The sequence below is a fragment of the Oncorhynchus keta genome, chromosome 20 (genome assembly GCF_023373465.1).
Source record: "Oncorhynchus keta strain PuntledgeMale-10-30-2019 chromosome 20, Oket_V2, whole genome shotgun sequence".
In the NCBI taxonomy this organism is placed as follows: Eukaryota; Metazoa; Chordata; class Actinopteri; order Salmoniformes; family Salmonidae; genus Oncorhynchus; species Oncorhynchus keta.
This window is the reverse complement of record NC_068440.1, coordinates 1,428,479-1,455,952: the sequence shown is the minus strand read 5'-3', so window position 1 is coordinate 1,455,952 and position 27,474 is coordinate 1,428,479. Positions and strand designations below refer to the sequence as shown.

The window sequence follows — 27,474 nt, the reverse complement described above, 5'->3', positions numbered from 1 at the left end:
CTGAAACCCACTTGCAGTGCAAGAACCACAAGCAGGACTACGAAGCCGGGAGTAAAAGTACCAACAATATATTGGAGCTCGTAAAGAAAAGACAAGAACAACATATTCTGCTTTCAGGACTTTTTGGAGCTCCAATATACAATCAATTCGAAACGTGGCTATAGTCAGTTTATCTGGATATAGCAACAGAGAAAAGTTGGTAGTACACTCTTTGGAGTTTGGTCAGAGTCGTTTAATTTGACATTTGCTTGTGGAAGTGGACACTGCTCTAGAACTTGGGATCGATCCGACACAGTCGGGTCTGTCATTTACAGTTTCTGCTGTCGCCCCTTGCTGAACGTTTTGGCCCGAACATTCTTCGATGACAACATGAAGACTTCGAAAGTTGCTTCCTGAATCCAGCTCGAGTAATTGTGGACCTTTGAATGGAGAGTGTGCACTAATAGAACGTTCTTAAGGTACGGTAGTAGCCTATTCTATTGGTTGATTCGTTTTATCGTGTTTTGTTGCTTTGACCGTTTAATAGTGCTTTGTGAAATAGTTGGTATTCCAAGTACATTTTTATTTTTGTATTGATGTGTTTGCATGAAAGCTTATGTGAGGAAGTTGTCTCTGCATATGTGAAAACCTGCTAGACTTCGGGAGAGTTGAGGTACTGGAATGCATCAGTTTCGTCAGTGCAGCGCCGGGCGCATTGAGACTCAGTCGGTTGTATATGGTGCTGAACAATAACCTTCTGACTCGGTCGCTGTCCATGGTGCTGAACACGGAATGTCGGGTTCAGTCTTGAGCTCTGTCAAAGTCTTTCCGTTTGTCTGCGATCGTCTTATTGGTGCAATATTGTGACTTCAGAACACATTATTGCAGCAACCTGCACATTGGATTCATGATTAGCCTACAACAACACGACACAACATGAGGAGCTGTATGCATGTGAAACAAGCATGCAAATGCAAATCATTTCAACCGGTCTTACACGTATTGCTCCATGTCCTTTAAAGCTATGTTTCCAGGAGCCAAGGAACTATCATTCCACGTTGTGAATAGCCGTCCTGATCCATTTAGGCAGCACGGACCTGAACGGTATATGTTGCATTACATGATCCCAAAATATCTTCCACATATCGATTATGTCATGCAATGACTTTACCCTTGGAGATACTGTATCAACTTGATGACTCCATTGTACGTTTTCACACAGTCGGGCAATACTTCTCAATGTCCCTGCGCGCTACATTTAATTTCATATAGAGTTACTTTACAGACACGGACACAGACAGAAGTCGTAAGAAACCGTGTGCAAATGAGCTTGTCAATTGGAAGTGATTTTGATGACAGCATGAAGTTGTATCATGCTTATCATGAATGTCAGACATAAACATTTCTGCCGTGGGAGTGGTGATATATTGTCACATGGAAAAGCAGCCGACGGGGTACATGCACTGCATTCACCATCAGGTTGCTCTACCAAAGTTTCTCAGTGTTCAGCGATATGGTTCCTTTTAAAGGTTCAATATTTCCAACTGTCATGGTCATACCCTGCTGAACTCTGATGAATCTCTGAATTTGATTTGAGTTAATCATGTCTGATAAGAACCTATCATTTGATAATGCAGCATTTGCTATTGCTTGAATGTAGAATAGCACATACTGTATAGCAATGATTTCATGGTTAGCATTTCAGTTTTTGTTCATTCAACCGACTATGAAACTAGAAAAACACTTGATAATCATCAAACAGTGTCTACTGGCTTTGATGACCTTCTTAATGCGTGATATCAGTGCCTGTTGTTTTGGCATGACGAAGGCGTTCATGTAACGCTTTGGAACTTAAGACACATGGGTGACTTGTTTTCAAATCAAGATTTTCATTTGCTAACTGGCTGTCTGCTGGCATTGGACAGCATTCACTTCCAAAAGTGCATTTGGAAAACACACACACGTTTGCCACAGAAACTGATTTGACTCTCACCGTAGGTCTCCAAAACAAAGGGGGACTTTTAGAGGCAGTAATGCTTTATAATGTGAATAATTAGGATACATGTGTTAAAGTGCTGACAAACAAGTCCGCTCTCATAGAAAGACACACTTGGATGGAAACAGGCATATTTAAAGGATGCCAAAAGCTGAGTGACATTTAGTGTGGGAGTGAGCCTTTCTCTCACACCCATCACAAGTGGGTCTTCAGAGCTCATGTAGTCTTGGGCTGTGTTGATTTTCCTCGTCAGCGCCCTTTTTCTTGTGGTGTCACATGAATTTGTCAAACGAGAGCCAAATGGCCACAGAGTTTAAGGATGGTGCCCTGCATGTGCCTGCCTTGGTTTGCACACGGCATGCAATTGAAAAGATACAGCGTGAGCCATTTCATTAACTTGATGGCGCAGAGAACAAAAGGGTTTTTGCTTCCTTCAAGTTTTTACTTTTGTCATGAAAGTCAGCAGAAAGAGAGCAATCTTACAGAGGAAGGAAAAACGGGGATGGAAAGTAAAAATGACCGTCCCTCCCACGTTCCGCTCCCCATTCCCCCACTCCTCCACTCCTACCCTAGGGCTTCTACCACAGATGGTTCAGTTTCAGATTGCTTTCTCTTATCTTTCCCTTCTTCAACCTCTGCACAAAAAGATACAAAGTGACAGAGGATTTGGGGACTTGTTGGCCACCTGCGGCAGCTGTGTCCTTCATTTGCTGCATGTTATCGTTTCAGAAGAACCACGGAGATGTCCCTGCGTTAAAACAGTTCATATACAGACGACATGCAGTGCAGAGTAGAGCAAACAACAATGTATTGTCTCTGTGGCAATATGCTGTGACTTGAACTTGTTTAGAGTAGTCAAATACACTGTCAACTGATCTATGATTGCCTTCAAAACAACCACATACAAAGGGTAATGGTTTCTATGGCAGCACTAGAACTCCTAACCCCCCCCCACACACACACACACACCTGCACACACACCCTTACTTTCTCACAGTGCTCCATTTTCATTAGTCATGCAAACAAATGGCCCTTCTGCCTTAAAGCACTTCTTCTATCTGTGAAGTCTTGAATCATTGTACAACTTCCATATGTTGTACACAGTCCTAAGTGCACATCCACAGAGAGAAACAGGAGTGTTTTTCACTGGGCTGTTAGTGCTGTTGGATACATGGTGTTATGCAAAGCACATCATCATCTCTTTGATGAAAAGTGGCACTTGAAAACTGCGCATCACAGCACAAACAGAGATCACCTGATGGTAATTTAGCCTTTTCCTCTCTTCTCAATTTTACAACAATATGCACCAAAAATGTATAACAGCTGTTTCCATAACTACCAGTAATAGAGAGAGTAAGAGAGAGAGACTATAAAGAGAGAGAGAGAGAGAGAGAGAGGCTGTAAATGTGACAGCCGGACATTTTTCCTTTCTCTCCTCAGTTTTCGCCTCACTAGAAGCCCATTCATGGAGCTTCCGGCTGGTATCTGGGAGGCCGAGGGAGGAGAGAGAGCGAGAGACATACTCCCACACAAAGCATAGGTCTACCTCAGAGGGAGGGTAGAGGAAGGGGCCTTTTGCAGAGCGAGATGGAGGGGGAAAGGAATGATAGGGTCTAGCTTTAAAAGATGCAGGTGCACCGCTAGTGAGAAAACAAGAGAAGGAGAAGGCCTTGCGGAAGTTTTGCGAGCATTTAATGTTTTCTGGTATATTATTCTGCACCTGGTTATACCTTTTGTTCCTCAACACACCCAATAACGTAACCAAGACTTTGAGCCCCCTTAGAGACTTACTTATAAAATGTGAATATTCATGAATTACTTAGCATCATTTGGTGGATTAATCAGGTTTCAGGGCTTCTTTGGGCCACAGTGACACTTGGGAGGATGAATATCCTTGCCCTGCATGCATGAGAAAGTTGTTGCTGAGCAACAGTCTTCTTCTCTCCTTATTCCCTCCTTAGCCCCCAAAACGCCCCAAACCCAAGTAGCCATAACACCTAGACATTGGGAAAACTCATCAAGTATAAGGTGCCACATGAAGAGTCCAGCACAGGGACATTGATCTTGTGTGCTCTTTGCTGCAGGGCCAGATAGGGTATTCATATACATGACTTGACAGATACAGATGTAGGATCTTAATTGGAGCCAGTTTGCTACAAGAAGGAAAATAACATTGCAGCAACAGGAAGTGTGAATTATTATGTGGAGAGTATAAGTGACTCCAAACGTTGTCTGCGGTTCCCAATGGCAACGCGCTGGCACAGACGTCAGCCTGACGCACACTGGTTAGCGTTTAGTGGCACATTCCCGTGTGTGGGAGGAAACAGTGTGAGAGAGAGAGAGAGAGAGAAAGAGAGAGAGAGAGAGAGCAGAGGCTAGTCCGCTGCGAAGGAGTGTAATTGCAGGTCCACACACTGTTATTATACTCTGGACCCTCAGTTCATTTGTTCATTGGAGAGATCTGATGCTGCACAGAAATGCACAGTACTGCTAATCACAGGCTCAGTACTCAAGTGGGGATAAAAAAAAAATACATTTCACCTTATTTATACAGGTATGTCAATTAAGTAAATGAAGACCAAATATGTATTAACAATGACAGCATGTGCAGGTTGCAATGCGTATAATCATCATATGAAAATCAAACATTAGTTTGTTCTGAAAAATTCCTGAATTTACCATTGGACCGAGGTTCGTATTGGTAGGTGCTGATCAGAGAATTGTTACGCTTAGTGACCTGTCATGTTTCATTTTTTTGTCTCCCCTTTATCCAACAGACACAGCTTTGACACATGACTGTCTGTCTGTCCCACTGAAGCCTTTGAGCCCCATCTAATTCCTCAGAGACTAAACCAACAAGGACCAAGCAACCGAAGTCACATCGCAACAAATTGCATAAATAGAGGAGAGAGAAAAAAGTGAAATCGATTTGTGTCTCCTCGAAACATCCTCTCAAAGCGACCACACAATGACGTGGTCACCTCCCCAGTCCGGGCCCTTTGTGGCCCTTTTGGCCCTTCTGTTCCTCGGTTTGACTTCCAGCGTCCCTTCCGGGCCGGCCTCTGATACCTGTGCCTCCCTGGAGCAGAGCCGCTTCTTCGGGCTGTTCTCTTCGACCGCCAACCTGCCCTCCACGCCGTGCTCCTGGACCCTGCAGAACCCAGACCCTCGCCGCTACACCGTCTACATGAAGATCACCAAGCCCAGCGACTCCTGCCTGCCCCGCCAGGTCAAGACCTTCCAGTTCGACTCCTTCATCGAGACCTCTCGCACCTACCTGGGTATGGAGAGCTTTGATGAAGTCGTCCGATTGTGCGACGCTTCAACATCTGTAACCTACCTGGAGTCCAGCAAGCAGTTCCTGCAGCTCCGCAAGGTGGCGCCAAGACACGGCCTGGGGATTGTGGAGGGAGAGAGCAGCAGTGAGTTCAAGGCCGAGTTCCTGGTGGTGGGCAAGAGGAACCCCAGTATGCCAGCCTGTCAGAAGCTGTGCCAGTGGCTGGAGAATTGTTTGTCCACCAGCACCCATCTCAACCCCTGCGGCATCATGAACACCCCCTGCCAGTGCTGGGAGACCCCCGTCAGGAAGCCCGGCGGCTGCTACCGTGGAGGCGTCTACCTGGAGAAGTGCATCCCAACCCCCCGAGACACTGGACGTGAAATTGTACGCGACGCCGAGATCATAAGTGAGTAGAGTTACCACCATTTAATCTGCTTATTGTGTTATGCTCAATGTCCATGACTCCACATGTTTGTTTTTGTTAAGAGTGTAGAGTCTAGACTAGATCTCTATCTCGCTGATTGGAGACATGATCCTATGGAAGCACAATCTCCTCAAGCTGATTCCAACTCATCAACCCTACCTCACTCTCCATGTGGTTGAGATGCCCCCCTTTGCTGATATAGAGAATGTGGGGTTCTGATGAAGATGTGCTTTTTGCTGCCCCAGTATCATAAGGCGTAAATGAAGGGTGTTTAGTAAGAGACTGTGGGGCTCCTTGAGGGCTAAATGGTCGGATAGCTCCCAATGCACATGTGTTAGCTCGCCTTCTTGTTTTCTTGGATGGCGGACATGTTTACTGGCTCTTTGCTGAGGGATTGAGGGATGCGAGAGATACACACACAGTGTGCACAAAGCCCCCTCAGTTAGCTTGCACAGGAAATCGAAGCCAAGCACTTGCAGTAACCGTAGCAACGCTCCAGCTTTGCACACCATGCTTTCCACAGTGCTGGAAAGCAAACAATCATTTCAAATGTAAAAAAATTAATCTGGTATGGCTTCTCACAAAGAGCTGTCCTTGTGCTTTTCTCAGCTCTAATTACCTGTTTCCGTTTTTTACATCAAAATCCTTAAGAAAACTTTACCTGAAAAATCCATTTACATTCTTACTGAACTGTAGCAATTTCGATATGTCAGTTTCTGCGCAGTAGAATGAGTTCAGGTCCTTCAGACTATTTTCTCCACATCTACATACCAGTGTCATCCTCAGTAATTATGTCTCTAGACTTGTGTGTCATGTATCATGTGTGCAATGTGCCTCTTCTCTTCTCTCCCGCAGAGGGCTGGAGTGGGTGGGGCCGCTGGTCTGAGTGCAGTATGGAGTGCGGGGGTGGAGTCCAGGTGCGCAGCCGAGCCTGTCAGCCAGAGGATAGTGTGTGTGAAGGCGTGGTCGAAGAGGGGCGGGCCTGCAACCCTCAGCCCTGCATTGGTGAGTCTACCTGTCAACCTAGCTGTCCGTCTGTTTTCTCGTCAGCCTGTATTGCCCAACCTACTGTCTGTCTTTGTGTTGATCTGTTTGTTCAGCTCACTAACCATCCTTTACCTCCACAGGTCAAGTGCACAGCCGTAGCCAAGCCCTGGCTTCCATCGTCGGCCTGAAAAGAGACAACGCTGATGTTCCTATCACTGGAGTTGTGGCCCCTCAAACAGGTGAGACATAAATTCTAGGGGGGAAAAAAATCCAGCTTTAGGAGTAGTTGGAGAGGTGTTTACAATAGCATAATAACCAGTATAATATTGTCAAATTTAAGATACCGGTAGACCATTTGCAGTGTTCGATGTATAGCTTCGATGTCTGCCATATTACAAGTGTTACTGCCACTGGACCTTCAGCGCTGACTCTTTGACCCCTGACCTTTGTAGTGGACGCTGCTGCGGTTGCAGATGAGTGGTCCCCCTGGAGTGTGTGTTCAGTGAGCTGTGGAGAGGGCTGGCAGGCCCGCTCCCGTTTCTGTGTTACCTCCTCCTACAGCACCCAATGCACCGGCCCCCTCCGCGAGAACCGGCCCTGCAACAACACCATGGTCTGCCCCGGTAAGTGGTGGCTCATTTCCTGGGCTGTGTTTTGGGTGTGTGTGTGTGTGTGTGTGTGTTCCTCTAGATAGGTTGGCAACTATGGTAAAGATCACAACTCCACCTAGTGGATAGCTCATGAAATTGTCCCCTCCCTGAACGGTCAACACCCAAAGACACTACAACTCAGTTACTTACAATGAATTCATATTTATTTTGCAAATGAACCAAAAATGTAAAAATGTATATTTGGTGACATGGGCTGAATTTTTCCTCTTGTTTTTCAGTTGATGGAGCTTGGGACGAGTGGTCCCCATGGAGCCTGTGCTCTTCCACCTGCGGCCGTGGTTACCGTGACCGCACCCGCACCTGCAAGCAGCCCCAGAACGGAGGAGAACCCTGCAAGGGACCCATCAAACAGACCAAGTTCTGCAACATCGCAGTCTGTCCAGGTTAGCCTTATTGCTTACTTAATTTTGATGTGTGCCATTTAGCAGACTCTTTTATCCAAAGCAACTTACAAAAGTGAGTGCATACATTTAAGTATACGTGACCCTAGCGGGAATTGATCTCACAACCCTAGCGCCATGCTCTTACCAACTCAGCCACACAGGACCACTTACTTACTCATCTTAATGAGAATATCTCTGTCAATGGGGTAGCCTTCAACACCCTCACTGGCCCATGTGGGAAGAACTCTGACTGACTAAGATACTTTCACTTTCAAGGCTTCTCTCTTCCCTCCTTCCTTTCTACCCATACTACCTATTCTGACTATTAGTGGTTATCTGGGGAGTCAAATATTAGTTTGTCATCACAACTGACATACTGTATCTGCAGAACAAATGCCTGCAGGGCTTAGTTATGGGCGGTACAGGCAGTGAGTAATACACTCCTCACTCACACACACACACCAACATGTCGGAGCTTCAGTTCTCTCTCTGTTGATACATACACACCGCCCACTGACAGTGGGTTAGTCCTCTTCTCTCTCTCACCTACGTACATAAATATTTAGTCCGTCTGGTACTTAGATGTTTTTGAAGATATTTTAACAATGGCTTTTCATTTGCAATTCCATTTTTCCCTTAGCAAATAACTGATTTTCCTCAAAACAGTTGAGTTGGTTAATTGAATGTGCCTGGCCATGTAGCTTTACACTGTGGACAGCAGATGGCAATATGCTCCACCAAAAGATGGCCGCTGTAAATGACTGTCATAACTTTGGGAAAATCTCATTTCTAAAGCGAATATATATTTCACCTGAAATTGAAGGGGATTTGAGGACAAATCATCTTTAATAGTCTATTCGACCCAATAAGAAAACACTTACTTTGGCTTCCAAAATAAATATTTGGGAATAGCCAGGAAATCTAAAATGTCATTGACCTTTTTTGTCTCTTTATCCATTAATAATGATTTATTCAATTTCTGACAAATTGTCTTGCCCTTTGGAAAATATTAAATATTAAAATATTTATTTTATTTATTTTTTCAAACTGCCTGTCATGTATTTTCATCAGGCCAATTTTCCTCCTTGCATACCCAAGATTAGACAAGGTGGACAGTGCTTAGAGCAGAATTAAAAGTAAAGTGTTGCACTGAATCAAGTCCCCCATCCATTCCCATTAGAACAAAAGAAAAAAAAGGTTCCTGCTCACCCGTGTAGGCTGAAGGGCTAACTTAACGAGGTGGAACACTGTGAGCGATGGAATCCAATGTCCTCCAGAGACTCCTGAATTAGGCCTGCCATCCTGTGTTGGGAAACATTGACTGTGTCCTAAATGGCACCCTGTTCCCTATATCGTGCATTACTTTTGAACAGGGCCCATAGGATACCTATACGGCTTTGGTCAAACGTAGTGCACTATTTAGGGAATAGGGTGCCATTTGGGACACATCCATTAGAAAAATAGGCCCATCATCTTTCCTCCCATATGATACATTGTATTAGGCCTATGTTGACCTGCATTGAGCAAGCAGTCATTTTTCTCCCTTAAAATACACTACACTTGATCAGGCTCGAACAACTGGTGGTTTTGTGCGTCGTTTGAGGAAGGAAATTGGCATGGGAGCCTTTTAGAGTTAGCGACATCTGCAGTGGTGCATGAAGGACAAAACAGAACAGAGTTTGGGCCTTCACTGCTACTCAGTCTCAAAGTAGGACATGTTAATAGCATCTTTGTGCCATGATGATTACTATAATGGCCTGAGGTTTGATGGTGTCCTAATTCTCCACCTCCCTCTCTACCCTCTAGTGGACGGTGCCTGGAACGAATGGTCTGGTTGGACCACCTGCTCCACCTCTTGCTCCAATGGCACCAAGCAGAGGACACGTGAATGCAACGGGCCGTCCTACGGAGGTTCGGAGTGCCGTGGTGACTGGCGTGAGACCAATAACTGCTTCCTGAAAGATTGCCCAGGTAGATAGCTTGCAACACCAAGTTTGAAACGGAAACCTCTTTTGTCATAGTAACTCTTCAAGTAACCAGTTCCAGGGGTAGTCTATGGGTGAAAGGCCACTGCCTACTGGTCAGTCAGTTCAGGGTCAAGGAGTAACATTGTGTTTTGTCTCTCTCTAGTTGATGGACGCTGGTTATCATGGAGCTCATGGGGAAGCTGCAGTAAGACCTGTGGGGGAGGAAGCCAGCAGAGACAGAGGATGTGCGAGGGACCTTACTTCAGTGGAGAGACTTGCCCTGGAGAGAGAGGAGAGCTGAGACGCTGCAACGAGAAAAGATGCCCAGGTCAGTGAGTCAAAACAAACATGGCTGACATACAATTCAGTGGTTCAACACAAAACAATAGTATTCAAATACAACTTGACCAGAGAAAGCCAATAAATACTTGGATTCAATGCACCAAAATGTGTAACCAAGTCTCCCTCTCTTCTTTTCAGAACCCCATGAGATCTGTCAGGAGGAGACCGATGGTGATGTTGTGTGGAAGAGAACCCCAGCAGGAGATATGGCGGCCGTGACCTGCCCTACAGACTCCACCGGTACAGTACATTAACACATGGAGCACATTATTTTTTATAATACATACATTTACTTCGCTTCAATATACATGTACTTCGCATGTTTAAGTAGTGTAATCCTCCCTGTGTAAGATCATGCTGACCTCCAGTACTCCGTTGTACACACAGGCATGATCTTGCGCCGATGCACCCTTGGCGCTGTAGGCCTTGCTTATTGGGAGAACCCGACCCACATCAAGTGCATCTCCAAGAACTACCAGGACATTTCCTTGTTGGTAAGTTGACTACGCCAGAAAGGAGTGTCTTGAGATGTATCCTACAACAAACCTGCTAGTTCTGATCATCTGTTGCTGGATCACACAATTAGTAGTCAAACCTCGCAACTCTGAAGACGTTGCCCTTAACTACAAACCCTTAGAGATGGGGCTCATTACCATACCTAATATGATGATAGTTCAAAAACACATCTCCACAGCCTATGATTTCCCAGCGGTTGTACTCAAGCTACAGTGTATCAGTACACCGACTAGAGTTTCAATGACCTAGTGTGACCTCTCTTACTTACCCTCCCTTCCCATAGGCCCAGCATGGTGTTGATAAGGCTCAGAAGGGCCTGATGGCTGATGGGATTTCTGAGGTGATCTCCCGACTGAGGGCCACCTCTGATGAGGGGACCAAGTACAGCGGAGACCTGTTGTCCATCATGGATGTCCTCAGGAACACCACTGAGATCTACAAGGGAGTCGGATACAGCCTGAGCAATGCCGATGTGGAGGTCAGCCTGAAATACTGTTGCTTTTTGAATTAAGCATTGAAAACAAAATTGTCATGTGTATTGTCACTCACACAGAGCAAGCTATTCCTTTTGCCATTGTGGTATGTTCTGACACTCCTCCAGCCAAAGTATGATTTGGGCTTCATCAAGTCTAACACCTATCGCTCATATCTCCTTCTCTACAGAACTATGCCCAGACAATCAGCAACTTACTGAAGGAGGAACATCATGACAAATGGGAGGAGGCACAGCTGGTGAGTGACAAGTTCTGACAGCAGTGTATTTATGCAATGCAACATATGAATAGGTGTGAGCGGATGCTTGTATGACTGTGTAACTGAGAAAAAAGAGTGGAGGAGAACGTTTTTCTTCCTTTGTCAGGTTTTTGCAACTGTGTGAGGGATGGAGTGGAAGGAGAAAGTTTGGTCTGTGTTGTTGTCACTGTTGTTGTAAGTGTGAGAGCGAATGGGGGGGGTTGGTCTGTGTTGTTGTCACTGTTCTTGTAAGTGTGAGACCGAATGGTGGTGGGGTTTGGTCTGTGTTGTTGTCACTGTTGTAAGTGTGAGAGCGAATGGGGGGGACGTTTGGTCTGTGTTGTTGTTGTAAGTGTGAGAGCGAATGGGGGGGAGTGGTAACTGGTGGTACCTTATTATCACCCCCAAATAAAGCATCCAGTTCCCTACTAAAGAGTAGACACCAGAGAAAGAACAGGACACTCAGAGACATTGCTGAATATTGATTAAAAAGGAATAGGACATGAGTCATATCAATCCACAACCCCTTGACTTCCCTCACACCATCCTATACTGAAGACAGTGTTAGGGGCATGTTTCCCATAAACAAGGATAGCACACTACCATACTATTTAACTCATGTGTGTCTCACATGAACCATTAGGAATAAGGGATAAGCAGAAATCCATTGAAGTTGTTTTTGGCATCTTATGCTCTGGATCAGACGTGCCTCTCGTGGATTTGAATGAATCCTCTTGACGTTTTTATCTCATATGTGTCGTAACATTTTGCAATATGTTGATTTTGATACTTGAAAGATGAAAACCCTGTTCAAGTTAACTGTGGCCCCCAGCCTCGTGGATAGGATTACTCAGGTTGTTATCCACATGGCTAGAGAAAGGTTATACATATATTAGTGTGGATAACTCAAGTCACTAATCAAAAGGCCCACATTTCAGGGAACAAAAATGTGCGCGTCAAATTGAAGATGAACTGATTATGAACTAGCAGTGTTTCAGTTAGGAGAGAGTTGACGCTCGGGGCAGAGAGAAAGAACGAGGCAGGCAGGGAGAATCTCAACGCCCACTCTCCAATCTGTGCATCTCCATACCAACCCACAGACCATGGTCGTTGTCAAGAAGGGACACGTGCACAGACACTGTACATTGTGCAATATGTATCACACAGACGTACACACACCTTTCGCCCACATCGCAATTGTTCTGCGTCAGAGAGACGTAGTAAGAGCCCTCCCTCCCTTCCACAGCAGCCTGCTGACTGATGCCCATTTATGGCCTTCCGGATGTTAGGAGGCTCCACTGTGGATGATAGTGCTTTTCACTGCTCAGGGACATTAGTATTGTAAAAGAATGAAACGAAGTATGAAAGGCATTACATATACAGTGCGGTAAAAGGCCTATACATTATTTTGTTCTCTATATGCACAGCTTAGATAAGCAATGCTAATACCCTCTATGAACAACGAATAGTCTCCCAGCCGGCAAAACTGGCATTGTAATAATGACGCAATTTCAACCAGATATCAACCAGTTCTGGTTGTAAATGGGTTGTAATGATGTTAATTCAACCGACTTCAGACAATCCGTGGATGTTTAGGATTTATTTTATATTAATTGACGGTCTCCCCTCCTCTCTTATTCCTTCTCTCTCCCTCCCTCCTCCGGTCTCTCCTCTAGATGGGCACTAACATCAAGGAGTTCTTGCAGCTTGTCGAGGACTTTGTGGACATGATCGGTATGCAGATGAAGGACTTCCAAGACATTTATGAAGTCACCGAGAATTTAGGTGAGCCACAAATTTTCCCGGCCAGCTGTTCTCTGCTCTTACCCCCCAAGAGAATGATGATTTGTCTTTACCTTTATCCGGCCACAGAGTGCATCAATCTTAATCATGTCACAAGAGACGTTCTAGATTAGTGGGGAAGATGCATCTATGACATTTTGGCAGGCCCATTAGTAGCTATCCATCTTCAAGATAGCACAGAACCAGATCATCGAAATATGTCAAAAATACAAATAAATCAACAAAAACAATTCACATGCTTCGAAGATAGTAAAAAGTAGAGAACAAGTGTAGAGTAACAGTGAAATGATTCATTACGGGTCCTTTTCCAACAATGCAGATTTAAAGATTTTTTTAAATTCATATATAGAAATAGTGACACAAAGAATAAATACACAGTGAATAACGAATAAAAACACAGATAGAAATAACATGGCTATATATACAGGGAGCACCGAGTCGATGTGCAGGGGTACAAGTAATGTTAAGCTGGATGCAAAGAAGCTTAACCCCATCCTGCAAGTTACCAATTACGTGGGAAGAAGCTAGAAGCAGATTGGGTTTTACATAAACTCTCAGAAAAGACACACTGTCCAAACGGTAGAACTCTCGCTGATTTTTCTCATTTGCGTCAGCAATGTCTTGCCATGTCGTCTTGGCTATAGCAAAGGTGACATTCACAATCGCAGTTCACACAGGATTCAGCAGCAACTCCTCCAGACAGATAAAGACATGACGCATGAAGCCATATAGCTGTCCTCCGCTTGTTCAGGCGTCAATGAATTGATTCTTCACTCACCAGACCCTAACGGAGTCAATGTATCCTATACACAACATGTATTCCAGGAACACTCTTGAACACAACATCTTATGTCTCTTTTTCTCCTCTCCAGTGTTGAGCATCCATAAGCGCCCCACAACCACGGCCACCGACTTCACCTTCCCAGTGAGAGGATGGAGAGGCATGATGGACTGGGTCAGGACCTCAGAGGAGAAGATCACTGTTTCCCGTGATGCTCTGTCCATCGACCAGTCTGGTGAGAATGCCATACCATACGTACTGTAGTTAAAGAGTGTACATTCACGACCACTGATGCATACACAGCTAGTCTGCATATGTAAATGACACGCATGTCTTATTTGTTTAAGGAAACAGATAGAAGACAGTAAAACAAACAGTTCTACCAACTCAAAAAGTCTCACAAGCTCTTGTCTGTTCCTGTTGACGTCTACCATTTTCTTCTCTCCTAGTGAAACGGTGGAATGATGATAATAATTGTGGGTTTTGTCTGTTACAGAGGGCACCACTGCATTTGTGACCGGGATCATTCTCTACAGAAACCTCAGCTCTATCTTGTCCTTCCAAAGGTAGCCTTCCTTACTGAGTGACTGATACTGCTCGCTTTTACAGTGCCTTCTAGATATCCAGTACCTTGATGAAGGTAGACTGTCCTCAGTTGAAACCTAAAATGGAGCTAGGACTCAGTGACTTACAGACATGTGGTTTCTCACGGTGAAAAACAACAATATGCAAATCATTTTAGAATTCCCCTGAAGTAGCCAGCCATTGATTGCCATTGAATCAATTACCGGAATTAAACCTACAGTACTTTTACAAAACTGTGCTTTATTTGACCAAATGTCCTGTCTCTTATCCCTTCAGTAACAGCACCGTCCTCGACTCCAAGGTAGTCACAGTTGTGGTCAAGCCCACCCCAGGCCTGCTGTCCCCCCCAGTGGAAATCGAGTTCCCCCACCAACATAATGTAAGTTTCCTCTGGATAATGGCTCTTCAGAAGTACACGTTTTTAACAAGCATCGGGACATTTGACATTTCCTGTACACTTGCCGTGCCACAATTACTTTTGAAATCGTGTTGATCTTTAAACCACAAACTTCAGAGTTATACATTAAGTTGCGTAAATAAACCTGCGCCGTTATGGTAATGAGGAGTGGCGTGAAAGTTACCGTGTGATAAACACACGTTTGATGGTGGTTAGCACCAGGCTGTTGCATCTCACACATATGGTGGTGGATGGAGGACTCCAACTGTGCTTCAATTGTGCACCATACGCATTTCCTTTATCTTAGATCCTTACCCCGCCTTTTCTCTTTTCCCAGGACACCATAAATGAAACATGCATCTCCTGGGATGAGAGTGAAACGTAAGTGGTGACTAATGTTGTTCGCATCCCGTTTGTGTATTTCCATTCATAAATGTCCATATTTTTATCATTTTCGTTATGCCATTTGGGGATAGTTGATTATTCCCGACAGCTCAAAGATCCATTCACTCCTGCTTCTGTCATTGTATATGACCATTCACCCTTTAGCTATATAAGTCACTGTGATGCAGTAGTGTTGCGTCTCTTGTAATGTCAATCATCTCTACTAGCAGAGACGGAGCATCAATAGACCATGTTGACATGACCCATCTCTCTGAGCTTTATTGGTAGCAGCCTCGCTCATCCTCAGAGCCCCCTGTGACACCTTTCACTGACTAGAGAGGGACACAACAACCGAGGCAACGTCGACGTAGTAAAGTTTCATTCTAATCATCCAAAGACAATGGCAACTCTTCTTCTCCCATCTCTACCGTTGTCGTGTTGTCCTTTTAAAGGTTAACAGAGGTTAGAAGGAAGTGAAACATGGACGTTTAAAGCAAAATGTTTAGATGCATTTTAATGCATTTACGAACACCCCCTGGCATTCTGTTTACCCCCAGCTCTGGATCTCTCACCGTGGGGCTTAGGGTGCATGCATCCTAAATAGCACTCTATTCCCTATAGAGCACACTGATTTTGACCATAGCTCCATAGGGACTATTTTGGAGGCAGCCAGCCGTACAGTTACATTTAGATTTGTACACTTGTGGATCACAGATAAACACTGCAATGCATTCAACTGAGGCCCTATCCACATCCGAATCACTTCCCACCTGAGAAAAGCAGCCTAAGTCAAAAGAGAGAAGAAGAAAAAGAGGAAGAGGAGAAAATGTAATTAGCTCATACACTTTCAGAAGGGTGTACGTGCCTCCAGCTAAATTAGATTAATTTTGGACAGCGGATGTGATTAATGCCTAGATGGAGGAGAGGGGGGAATGGTAGAGAGGGAGAGAGGGAGAAGCCCTGGATCAGAGTTTGGGTCAATGTTTACTCTGTGGAGCAGCACTTGTTTGGTTTTGAGGCAGGCTCAAGGGGGAGATGCCATGTCAATCCACGCCCCACTGTCTATGCAATGCTATAGACACACAGATTGAGGCCTAGCGCTAAGCTAGGCTAGTCTAGAGTCAGTGTCCACCTCTCAGTGAGATGCTGTTAGCGTTCGATATTAGACCTACGACTCATTCCAAGCTAACCTACTCTGTCTGATCCCCAATCGAAGCTACACAGTCAGATATTTACAGTTAAACAAACCTTTCCGAGGAACAATACCTCCTAGTCTACCCTCTGCTTCACCTTACAACGTCTAACCCATCTGAGCGACCTGAGAAATCTCACAGGCATGCAGGTAATTAACTGAATTGGATACAGAGCAAAGCCTCCTCTCCCAGATTACTTTCCTGTTGACTACCTACTAGGGACTACTGCTGTTTCCACCTCCCTGCTATACCTGACAGTGTGATGGCTTATGTCTGGGTAGGAGGGCTGGCTAGGAGGGCTGGCTGGTAGTGGGGTTCTATTTCCACCACAGCTTTTCGCTCCCTTTTCTCCCCCTGACACTCACAACATGTGAAACACTGTGAGGTGGAAAGATCTTCTGCTGCACAGTGCGGCCTGATAACTTTACCCCCGTGTGACATAAGGATTTTGTCACAGAATATGTGACGCGCTTGTGTATCGTCCCTGGTTCTTCCATGATGAGGAGAAGGGGTTGTTGCTGTCTGGAGATTGCTGATTACAATGTCTTTTAGTGGTCATTGATGACAAGACGTTGCCCTTTGTCTCAATACCTAAAACGGGATATTCTTGGATGGAAATCCATAGTGACCATAGTTACCTGAGAGTTAACATCATACAGATATTCAAAAGGTTTAGAGAAGACCCCATGGCAGTCATATAGAGGTCATGTGGTGAAGTGATATCCCATGCCCAAACCATAAGGCCATGCACGGTTTAGCAGAAGGGTACAAATGAAATCCATTCTCATCCACCGAAATACACTCATATTTCTTATTTTACTCATACATTTGAGAAAGTCTGCTGGAAGAAATTCTCTTTTACAATTTCCTCTTTCAGTATATTGACTTTAGGCTTGTTGGGGTCCTCCAGTGTCCACCATTTCATATATACTACTTGCTTGTGAAAGATAGTCACAGGATATAAATTAGACAGATCATTTTTTATGTTTTTGGTTTAGCATTAGCGACAATAGTGTTCATCCCACAGCAGAGCCACCATTTCAGGTGTTAGAACTACTCTTTATAACGAAACAGTTTGTCTTGTGAAAACAACAGGTTTGTTCTTATATCATTACTTAGATTTGGATCAAACTCACACACATATCACGTATCATATCAATCACGTATTAAAAATATACATTCTCATGGTAGAGCATAGCACTTGCAACGCCGGGGTTGCGGGTTCGATTCCCACGGGGGGACCAGTATGAAAAATGTATGCACTCACGACTTCTGCTGAATGAGTCAAATGTACATTTCAAATTACCATGCAAAACTGTTCTGGGCATATTTTATGTGGTCTTATTATATTCTACAGTGACAACTGTTTGGGATGTAGAGGATAATTTGAATCATTTCTCCGAAAAATGTTTCCTCACTCATACATAACCCGCTGTTCTCTTTCACTCTTGCCCTGTGCAGTTCTTCGCTGCTTGGATCTTGGTCTGCGCGTAGCTGCAGAGCGGTCGCTGTTGATTCATTCAGAACCAAATGCGTGTGTGACAGGCTCTCCACCTTCGCCATTTTAGCGCGTCTAAACCCTGATATGGTAAGTGATGCGCCTATTTACCGTGTGTTTCTTTAATGTTAATGTTCGTTTTGTGTGTGTGGTGATAGAATGAAATGTAGACATAGGCGTTGTTTTTCGAATGACTGGGTTTCGCGCTGCCAGCTTCCTCGTCTTTGTCTCCGTGCAGGTAGGTGCCATTGACCATAGTTTTGATAGCCTGGTGATTTTAATGATCAGGTAACTGTGCAACATGCTGATATCCGATAGAAATTACATTCAGTATGTATCAACATAACTGTCGAATAATTGTGATAATAGGCCTAGTCGTTACATTTTAAAGATGGTTTTCAATAGAATTTCTTAATCAAATATGTGCAAATTACATATGGCCGTGTCTGCATTAATAATCGGAGGCAATTCTGTGTAATTATTAACAATTGAATGAAATAGACAAATTCAAGTTGAAAAACATAATGCTAAATGTTTTCATTGTAGCCTACAAATGGAGTGAATAGCTGACGTTACAGGCATCACCTGAACAATGTGTATGGTATTCAGGCACTTAGGCTTGTTAATCATATCCGAATGTGTTCTACATATATCAGAAATGTGTTTCCATTTGATCAAGTTTCTTAATTCGTTAATTTTGGGTATTCAAATTCATAGGGAGTTGCATTCCATAGTTTTCACAGCAAGCATTGACTTGGTGAAACATATACTTTGATTCGTGTATTCATTTGATCGATATGTATAGAGCTCCATTGCGCAAAGGCAATGTATAATTTACCCCGTTTAGATTGTGCCTCCATAGCGTTCACTCTCTAGTTGCCCTGGTAACGACTTCTGCGGCGCAAGCTCATCTGTGTGATTTTTTTTTTTTTTTTTGGTAACTGGGATATTGAGGAAGAACAAACCCCATCCCTTCCCCCTATACAAACCCCCAGGTCAGAGATAATGGTTTACCCATTTGTGCAGTGCTGGTGCTGAGTTTGCTGCAATGAACAAAACCACAGTGACAATCAACAGATGGGACTTTGCTGTTAAAATTCTGAGAAACGCATGTGTCTCTCAGATGGCTTTAAATGCGCATATGATTATCTTTCATTCCACTGCAAATATCACATACTAAACTGTGGTGGGCCCAGCAGAAGCATGTCCAAGCCTATACAAAAGCACAGCCAGTAAGTATGCTTGGACTGCATGATTCTGCTGTATCCTGCGAAAGATGCTGCCAATCTGAACATAAAAGATGCAATCTGGGCTTTGTTTGTCTCTCGACCTGTTGTCATCATTTGATTTGTCTCTGTTGTCAGTCTGGAAAAGAGAAAGGCAGCTACAGCGCCCCCTGTGTTTGTGAGACAACATCAAAAACCAGCCACCCCTACCCACACCCATAGTCAACGGCCAGCTACGCCAATCATTTTGTCCCCCACGGGCTGCATCAAGTCTCTCTGAATAATGGCAAAGATGCTGGCCAATGAGAGGCACACCTCTGGTTGTGCATTGATGGTTCCACCCGCCCCACCATCCTTTGATGTGTACTATAGACATTTTCAATACTGTCCCTCCGCTTGCCAGCTGTATGGGAGAGAACAGCCAGACACTGCAGTGTTTCAGCTCTCATTTGATAAGGTCTGCTTCCTGGACCCTGCACCAAATGAGAACGTGTCTTGGACACATGGTCAAAGAGGCAGGAGTGGCCCACCTAGTTAGTCAGTGAAGATAACCTTGACCAATGGACCCCGATTTAGAGCTGTGCGCACTGGGTAATCAAGCCTTATCACAGATGAAAATGCGCACTTAATAGGCACCATAAAGACTTGTTTTGTTGTCCTGATTCTAGGTTTAGGAGAACATGGGAACATTGGGATTCAGTCAAGGGCAAACTCAAGACAGGTTGAATTACAGTTTCATTCAGTAGCCCATGTCGAAAGGCTGCATCAACCCATATAGACAGATAGATAGGGAGGGATATAGTGAAGCTAGCATACTACTGCCACTGTTATTTTTCTCCCTGGCATTAGCAAGAGGTAGAAGCAAAAGGCAGTTCAGCGCACCCCTTCGCTGTCTGCCATCTGGTTTGGAAGCCTCTGATGTAGTTGGATAGATTTCGAAACAAATTTGCTGTGCTAATTTAGTATTTGGCTGCCTTAGGCGGTGTTTGCCAGCTGTGCAGGGATATGAGGTAGGTCCACACAGAGAGCAGATAGCGACAGAGACAGCCTTCCCAGGCACCGCATTCATCCCCATTTTAGCCTCTCAGACATTATCTGCAAGGCCAAAGCCGTAACCATTTGTGACGTCCCAAGGATCCCAGATAGTCAATTTATTGTCTTCCTTAGCATTTAGCTCGCTTTATAAGGGCCACAATTCCTAACCCCTATCAAAATGCCTAGTTAGACTCTTCGCTTATGAAGAAGGCTTCCACCTTGGGTGCCTGGACACGATTGGTCCGCGTCTCATTTGCACCCCGGTGATGCAGATTAATCTAAGGTGTTCAATTAACTCAACCCCCACAAAAGATATCAAAGCAGGGGGACGGTAGGCGAGGCAATAAGCCCCAGCCAGTTAGCTGGTGGGTGCGGGTGGGGGCCACTGGCTCCCTCTCATGAGTATTGGTGCCCTCGTGGGCCCCACAGGGGCGCGACATCCTCCCGTGTGCCCGCCGCCGGGAGTTCAGTGTGCCAGGGCTGTCTGACAAAGGTGGGCACCTCCGATGGCTCTAGCAGTGCTCTAAGCTCCTGTCAGAGACGTGGGAGGGCAGGGGGTGTCAGATGAATGCACGGGATAACAGCCCACCTGTCCACTGCAGGGAGGGGTGAGAAGATACTAGGCACACACACAGACACTGTAAAAATCCCCTCATAGAAAGACACAACAGCATTATAAATCTATGCAGATATTAGCTTGTAAGGATGGGTGGAGATACGTAGAAGGTTACTACTGCAGCTATAGCACCGCTGTCGCACCACAATGGCAGGAGAAAATAACAGCAAGCCACCATGCTGAAATACCCAGGATATTTCTCTCTCTCACCCTCTGCTTGGTAGCGGGAGATATATGTTCTGTATCCTTCTCGCCTCATTTGCTGGTTCAAAAGCTCAATGGGGAAACGCAGTGACCTCGGCCGAGTTTCTGGTTCGCCGCTTCATCTTTCTGACACGTTCACCTTGGGGTCACCTTGCCTTAGCAGTGGCCTAATTGTGCCATTCAGTTGTCTGCCTACAGGGAGCCGTCTGCTGTTCCAGATAGCGCAGCAGAGAGCCTGCCCACAAGGCTCACTGCTTGTGTGTGTGTGTGTGTGTGTGTGTGTGTGTGTGTGTGTGTGTGTGTGTGTGTGTGTGTGTGTGTGTGTGTGTGTGTGTGTGTGTGTGTGTGTGTGTGTGTGTGTGTGTGTGTTGTTCATTTTCTGGTGTTAGCCTTTTTCAAGTGGGTGTGTTTGTTGCTGTGCACCGTACTAAGGGAATGCATTGTGTTGTCTTGCCTCCTCTCTACAGAACATGGATAAGAATCTTCTTCCCTCTGTGACACTCATCGTGGGCTGTGGGGTCTCCTCTCTCACCCTTCTGCTCCTCATCATTATCTATGTCTCCGTCTGGAAGTAAGTGCCCCCTGGAAGCAAAACCACTATTTCACATTTCAGTAATATCACATGTTTTTGTGTGAGCAACACTCTTTGTCTTCCCCCTGTCCTCACTCTCTCCATTTCGTCCTCCAGGTATATCCGCTCGGAGCGCTCAGTGATCCTCATCAACTTCTGCCTCTCCATTATCTGCTCCAATGCCCTCATTCTGGTTGGACAAACCCAGGCTCGCAACAAGGTAGGGCACCATTCTAACCAATCCCCTCTCTTCTTTTTCTTCTTTTCTATTGCTTAGACTGACTTCCTGCTTTGAGGCCTTTGGGGATTAGCCGCACCACTGACACCGTTCTTCTCTCACTCTCTTTCTCTCTTTCCCTCCTTCCTTCAGGTGGTGTGTGGTGTGGTGGCTGCCCTCCTTCACTTCTTCTTCCTCTCATCTTTCTGCTGGGTGCTGACGGAAGCGTGGCAGTCCTACATGGCTGTCACGGGCCGTCTGCGCAACCGCATCATCCGCAAGCGTTTCCTCTGCTTGGGCTGGGGTACGTGCCCTAATAAATGGCTTTCTGTGTCTGTATTTCTGTCCAGAGAAATATAATTGCTATAAAGGGCATCCCCATTCAAAGAGTAGAAAAAGTAACTATATTTGTATGAGTCTGAGTCTGTCAATGTGTCTGTCGTTCCTTTTCCAGACTTCACCTAATTCTATTCTAACTGCATGTTTTCCTCCCTTTCTGACATGTTGTCTTCTCGTTCAACCCTAACTCTGGTCCTTCTCTCCCCCTCTCTCTGATAGGACTCCCTGCTCTGGTGGTGGCTGTGTCTGTTGGATTCACCAAGGCTAAGGGATATGGCACCGTCAACTAGTACGTTGAACCTCAATCTGTCTCTTCCTCCTCACCTCTCTCTCTCTCTCTCTAACTCCCTTACCCTAGCTCATGTAATAATGGCTCTTGTTCTGTCTGTTCCCTGTAGCTGCTGGCTCTCTCTGGAGGGTGGACTCCTCTACTCGTTCGTTGGGCCCGCTGCTGCCGTTGTTCTGGTATATATCCCTGTATATCTAAAATATATATATATATATTTTAAAACCTTCAAATACTTATGAATGAATGCTTTTACCATGCATTCTCTCATTCTCTTATATAGTAGTTAAACCAATGGCTACCCATTGTTAAACATACTGTTAACCACAGTTAAACCCATTGCTCACTACAATTGTCTCACTCATTGTGTCTTTAACTTCTTTTGAACAGGTGAACATGGTAATTGGCATCCTGGTCTTCAACAAACTGGTGTCCAAGGACGGCATCACCGATGTCAAACTGAAGGAGCGAGCGGGTGCGTCCCTGTGGAGCTCCTGTGTGATTCTGCCCCTGCTGGCCCTCACCTGGATGTCCGCTGTCCTGGCCATGACCGACCGCCGCTCCGCTCTCTTCCAGATCCTCTTCGCTGTCTTTGACTCCCTGGAAGGGTTCATAATCGTCATGGTGCACTGCATCCTGCGTAGAGAGGCAAGCGCAACGTTTTCAAGTGTTATTTTTCCTATGTTTTGGTTTGTATTGAGGGGCGTTCTGAAAGAGTACATCGGAATGTAGCTGACTGTTTGGTCATTCTGCCACCGTTCTAATAGGTCCAAGAGGCAGTGAAATGCAGAGTTGTTGACCGTAAGGACGATGGCAATGGAGATTCTGGCAGTTCCATCCAAAATAGCCACCACACCCAGCTCATGGTGAGTGTCTTTGGTTACGCTTATGTCTTGAATGAAATCATTATGAACGATTGAGTCGTGTGTTTTCAATGTAGAAGTGTTTAATACATACTAAGAAAACATTCTCTTTGTATTTTTTTGCAGTCTGATTTCGAGAAGGATGCTGAATCCAACAGACCCGGTGAGTGTCTTTCCTTTCATTAACCCGCCCTAACCATTTTTCCATTCACTTACTAAAATGCCCGTTCATTCCTGAAGGGCATAGGGCCTTTATTTCTCCATTTAGAATGAAGATATTTTAGAGGCGTGTTGCTACTTAAAGAAAACATTTCAGCACAACCTTTGATTATTTCTGAATCTATTATTTACCTTTGACCATCCTTTCAATTAATGGGAATCAACAGAAATGCCCAGCATGATTGTACTGTAAGTGCACTATCTTACCTATTTTCCCCCATCCCTCCTCTCTAATCTAGGTGGTATGAACTCCTCCTGTGAGGAGAAGATGCCCCTCCCACCTCAGCTGCCCCTCCCCATGAGCTCCAACTTCCACACCCTGCCCTCCCACACCACCAAGGCCCACATGCAGGCCGTGCCCGAGTACTCCAGCCACACCCTCACTCTGAAGAGGGAGAAGAGTTGGCTGCATGGCGGCATGGACCCGTCCTCCTGCGGGAAACCCATTTATGTGTGCGACGGTGAGCTCTTCCAGCAGCTGGATGCCGACCTGGTGTGCGGCCAGGCGGAGGGGAGCTGCCCCGACGGTAGCGGCTACTTGCTCCTGCCCAACACCACCTCCACCCTTCGCAAGGCCAAAGAGGACCCGTCCAAGTACAACATCAGCGTGGAGCAGCTTCCACAGACCAGGCTGGTTCATCTCAGTGGGCCCTTCGCTGAGCCCCAGGCTGCCTTCGGACTCAAGACGCTACCGTCCGACCGGGTCAGCGTGTCCTACTCGGAGAGGGACTCTCCCATCCAGAACATCCACAACATGTCTAGCGAGTCTCACATCACCCACAGCAGCCTGGGAGACACCTTCGACTCTATGAACTCCATGATGTCCAAGAGCGAGACCATCTCCACACTGTCCATGAGCTCCCTGGAGAGACAGAAGTCCCGTTATGCTGAATTAGATTTCGAGGTATGTATCTTTTGTAACCAACAAAAAGTTATTATATAACAAATACTGTATTATCATGTTAACAGCACATCTATAAACTTGTAATAAACATGTAATAATGTCAAAGAGCTACATTTAAGCAAACTCAAGTGCATGTTTGTATATTAACCAATAATCTAGGTAGAATTCATCAGTAGCTAAATTCAATTGGTCTACAATTGAGTCATTTTGTGCCATTTGCTGACCTACTATTCCTTTTCCCATGTGTCCCGTAGAAGATCATGCACACAAGGAAACGTCACCAGAACATGTTCCAGGACCTCAACAGGAAATTACATCATGCTGAGAAACAAGACAGAGAGTCCCCTGCTTCAGACAGCAAGGTAAATAATCATATAGAAATCTATTTTACAGTGTACGTAAAGATTCACATACAGTTATTTTATTGAAGATAAATACAGTAGAAAATAAATGGGTAGTCGCTAGGCTAGACAATGTTAACCAAAAGAGAGAGACCATTCCAAGCCGAGGAACATCTTTAATCAGATTCGTCATTCAGAAATGCTGAGTCTTTATTTACATAAGAGTATTGTTCTTGAAGAAAACTTGACCTCAGCAAACCCCTTTGACCTCAGCTGTTAATTGCATTAACAGTCTTTTAAGATAATAACTTAAACTATGCATTTGTGTCTTCTTCCTTACAGTCTGTGAGATGGAGTGTGTCCTCTGGAGGAAGTGACAAAACAAACCACAGCGTGAGTCCTATTACCCATACTGGTCTAACTTTCTGAATACACCTATTTAGGCATTTTAAATAGGGCATACGCTGCATTGCAATGCACCACTAGCCCCCAGAGGGGAACAGTTAATGCACATTACACAATTATATTGGGATTTTTAAGTTACCTTAAAAGGTAGTTAGTTAATGGCTAGTCGATTGACAGTTGGTGGATTAAACAAGGAATACTACAATGAATGACCATCATCCAGATTCACAATTTTCAAAAAAAATATAGGTCCAACTTTATTGCATTGAACATACCGGATCTAATGTGGTGATACAAATACTCATGGCCTTCCCCTTTTCACCTCATCAGGACAAGCAGCAGCAACAGGTGGAGAGACCCTGGGATGGGGTCCAGAGGACGCAACATTCACCGCCTGCCTGGGTGCGGAAAGACCTAGAGCCCCTGGCCGTGTCGCCCCTGCATATGCAGCAGGTGGAGTGGGAGAAGGCTGGAGCCACCATCTCAATGGTCAGCCAGGACATCATTGACCTGCAGACGGAGGTCTGAGAGGATGAGCCTGAGATTGTTCCTTATATAGTTCAAACTCGGTCACCTATTCTATTGGTTTGGGGAGAAGAAGAGCCATGGATCCACATGGAGAGAGGAGAGGAAGCCAAGAACGAACCAGCGAAGACAGGTGGGGAAATAGAGACGTGAGAGAGTGCTGAACCCAGAATACATGTCTACAAACCCTCGACAGAAGAAAGATGGAGAGAGATGAAAGGAGGGAAGCTATTGTGTTGTCAAGATTTGTTTTCCAGCAAGGACATGATAATGAGCAACACTAGAGAAGCAGTTTGATATTGACTGGTGGTTAGTGTCAGATAGTGACGACTGGTTCTGGTTCTGTTTGTGGTCTGGCCACAGAGGTTTCCTTTAATCTTCCGACTGGGTTCAAGAGAGGTGTGGTCGACATGGTTAACATGCGGTCAACAGGCCACTTCGACTCGTTTTGAAACAGTGAGTTTCACTCTACCCCCTGAGCTCTAACCAAACCGAACATTTGTACTTTTGTGTTTGCGGCCAAGGCATCTTCCAAGTTAGCTAGGACAAGGCAAGAAGAGACAACTGGACTCCCATCAGACTTGGTGTCTGAACTCAACGCTGTGGTTTATGGACACACCCTTTAATTGCTGTGTTGTAGCTATTATTTTCTCGCTTCGCCAGGAAGTGCATCTAAAGAGTTGCAAAGACTCTTCCATGAGAACTCTCTTCTTGAGACTATGATGCCTATACTGGAGACAAGGCTTGATCATGCTTACAGAGCAGAACATTATTATTATCATGTTATTATATTATTATTATTATTATTATTACCTGTATTTTGTTTTATTGTTTTAGCATCGATCTCAGTTTTCAAAAGGACTGCATAGCATTCAGACAAGTCAGCGTGTTGGTGGGAACCCTGGTTATGCCTGTGTTCTGCCTCCGCAGCACATGACGGGCACCTGGAAGAACACCAAGCTCTGTTACAGGAAGAGCAGTGTATTCTGGGAACTGCTGAGCAGCATCATTAGGAAGTGTTGGACAAAGACCATTAGATTCCCACCTCCAGTTCCCAATAAACAAGAGCCCCCGCTATTGGACCTCTTTTCCTTCCTGCGACACACACAGCCTTGCAGAAAGAGCTCTAGATCCCAGGACTATACGCTGTGAGGCACTTGCCAACGACATGACTTCACTTCCGCAGTGCCAGCTACAAAGGACTCCGACACAACATCCTTGTGTTTTTAAAACCATCAGTGTGAAACTAGTGCAATATGATGGGCGCTTGATGCTCAAGCTGGACTGATATCAGAATTATAAGGCTGGTTTTTCTTAAGATGTTTCAATACTCTTTTATAACGTGTTCCTCGTATTTACAGAGCATACAGATACTTTGTTGTGTAACAAATATGTATTAGTAATGAAACACATTCATTCAATAGAGGTTTGCTGGTGTTCCGAGTGAAAGCGCAAGACTACAAATTATTTGGAGGTCTGTGATTAGTAGATTATTCTAATTCTAAAAAGCAAATGTTATATAGAATGAATAATAGCCTATAAGAATATATCTAAAAACAGTGCTTCGGGATAACGGTTTTGACTCCATACCTCACTGTGTGGAGTAACTGAACCTCATGTCTTCTGTAATAGTGCGTTTTTGATAATCTTGTCAATATTGCACTACAGTATGTGCCAAAAATCTTTCCTGTCCCCTATTTCCTTCCTAGCCATAGTGCCCCCCTCTTGTTGTACATGTATAGTTTTGAGAGCACAAGATGAATGTGATTTTTTTTTTGGAATAAAATAAAAACATATCTATATTA

The 27,474-nt window shown here is 44.9% G+C and overlaps 1 protein-coding gene across 1 annotated transcript; it reads left to right on the top strand.

Moving 5' to 3' along the window:
• Window positions 1-27,474, top strand: LOC118399132 (adhesion G protein-coupled receptor B1-like). The gene is made up of 30 exons (XM_035794946.2): window positions 1-458; window positions 4,753-5,661; window positions 6,535-6,684; window positions 6,807-6,905; window positions 7,119-7,289; window positions 7,556-7,720; window positions 9,527-9,691; window positions 9,851-10,015; window positions 10,168-10,269; window positions 10,417-10,523; window positions 10,829-11,023; window positions 11,209-11,277; window positions 12,954-13,062; window positions 13,953-14,096; window positions 14,358-14,427; window positions 14,723-14,825; window positions 15,181-15,224; window positions 17,882-18,008; window positions 21,467-21,570; window positions 21,688-21,790; window positions 21,941-22,091; window positions 22,346-22,415; window positions 22,525-22,591; window positions 22,803-23,060; window positions 23,180-23,278; window positions 23,402-23,438; window positions 23,734-24,398; window positions 24,653-24,760; window positions 25,082-25,132; window positions 25,475-27,474. Exons 2-30 carry the CDS (start codon window positions 4,944-4,946, stop codon window positions 25,670-25,672), a joined length of 4,614 nt encoding a protein of 1,537 aa, XP_035650839.1. The 5' UTR covers window positions 1-458; window positions 4,753-4,943; the 3' UTR covers window positions 25,673-27,474.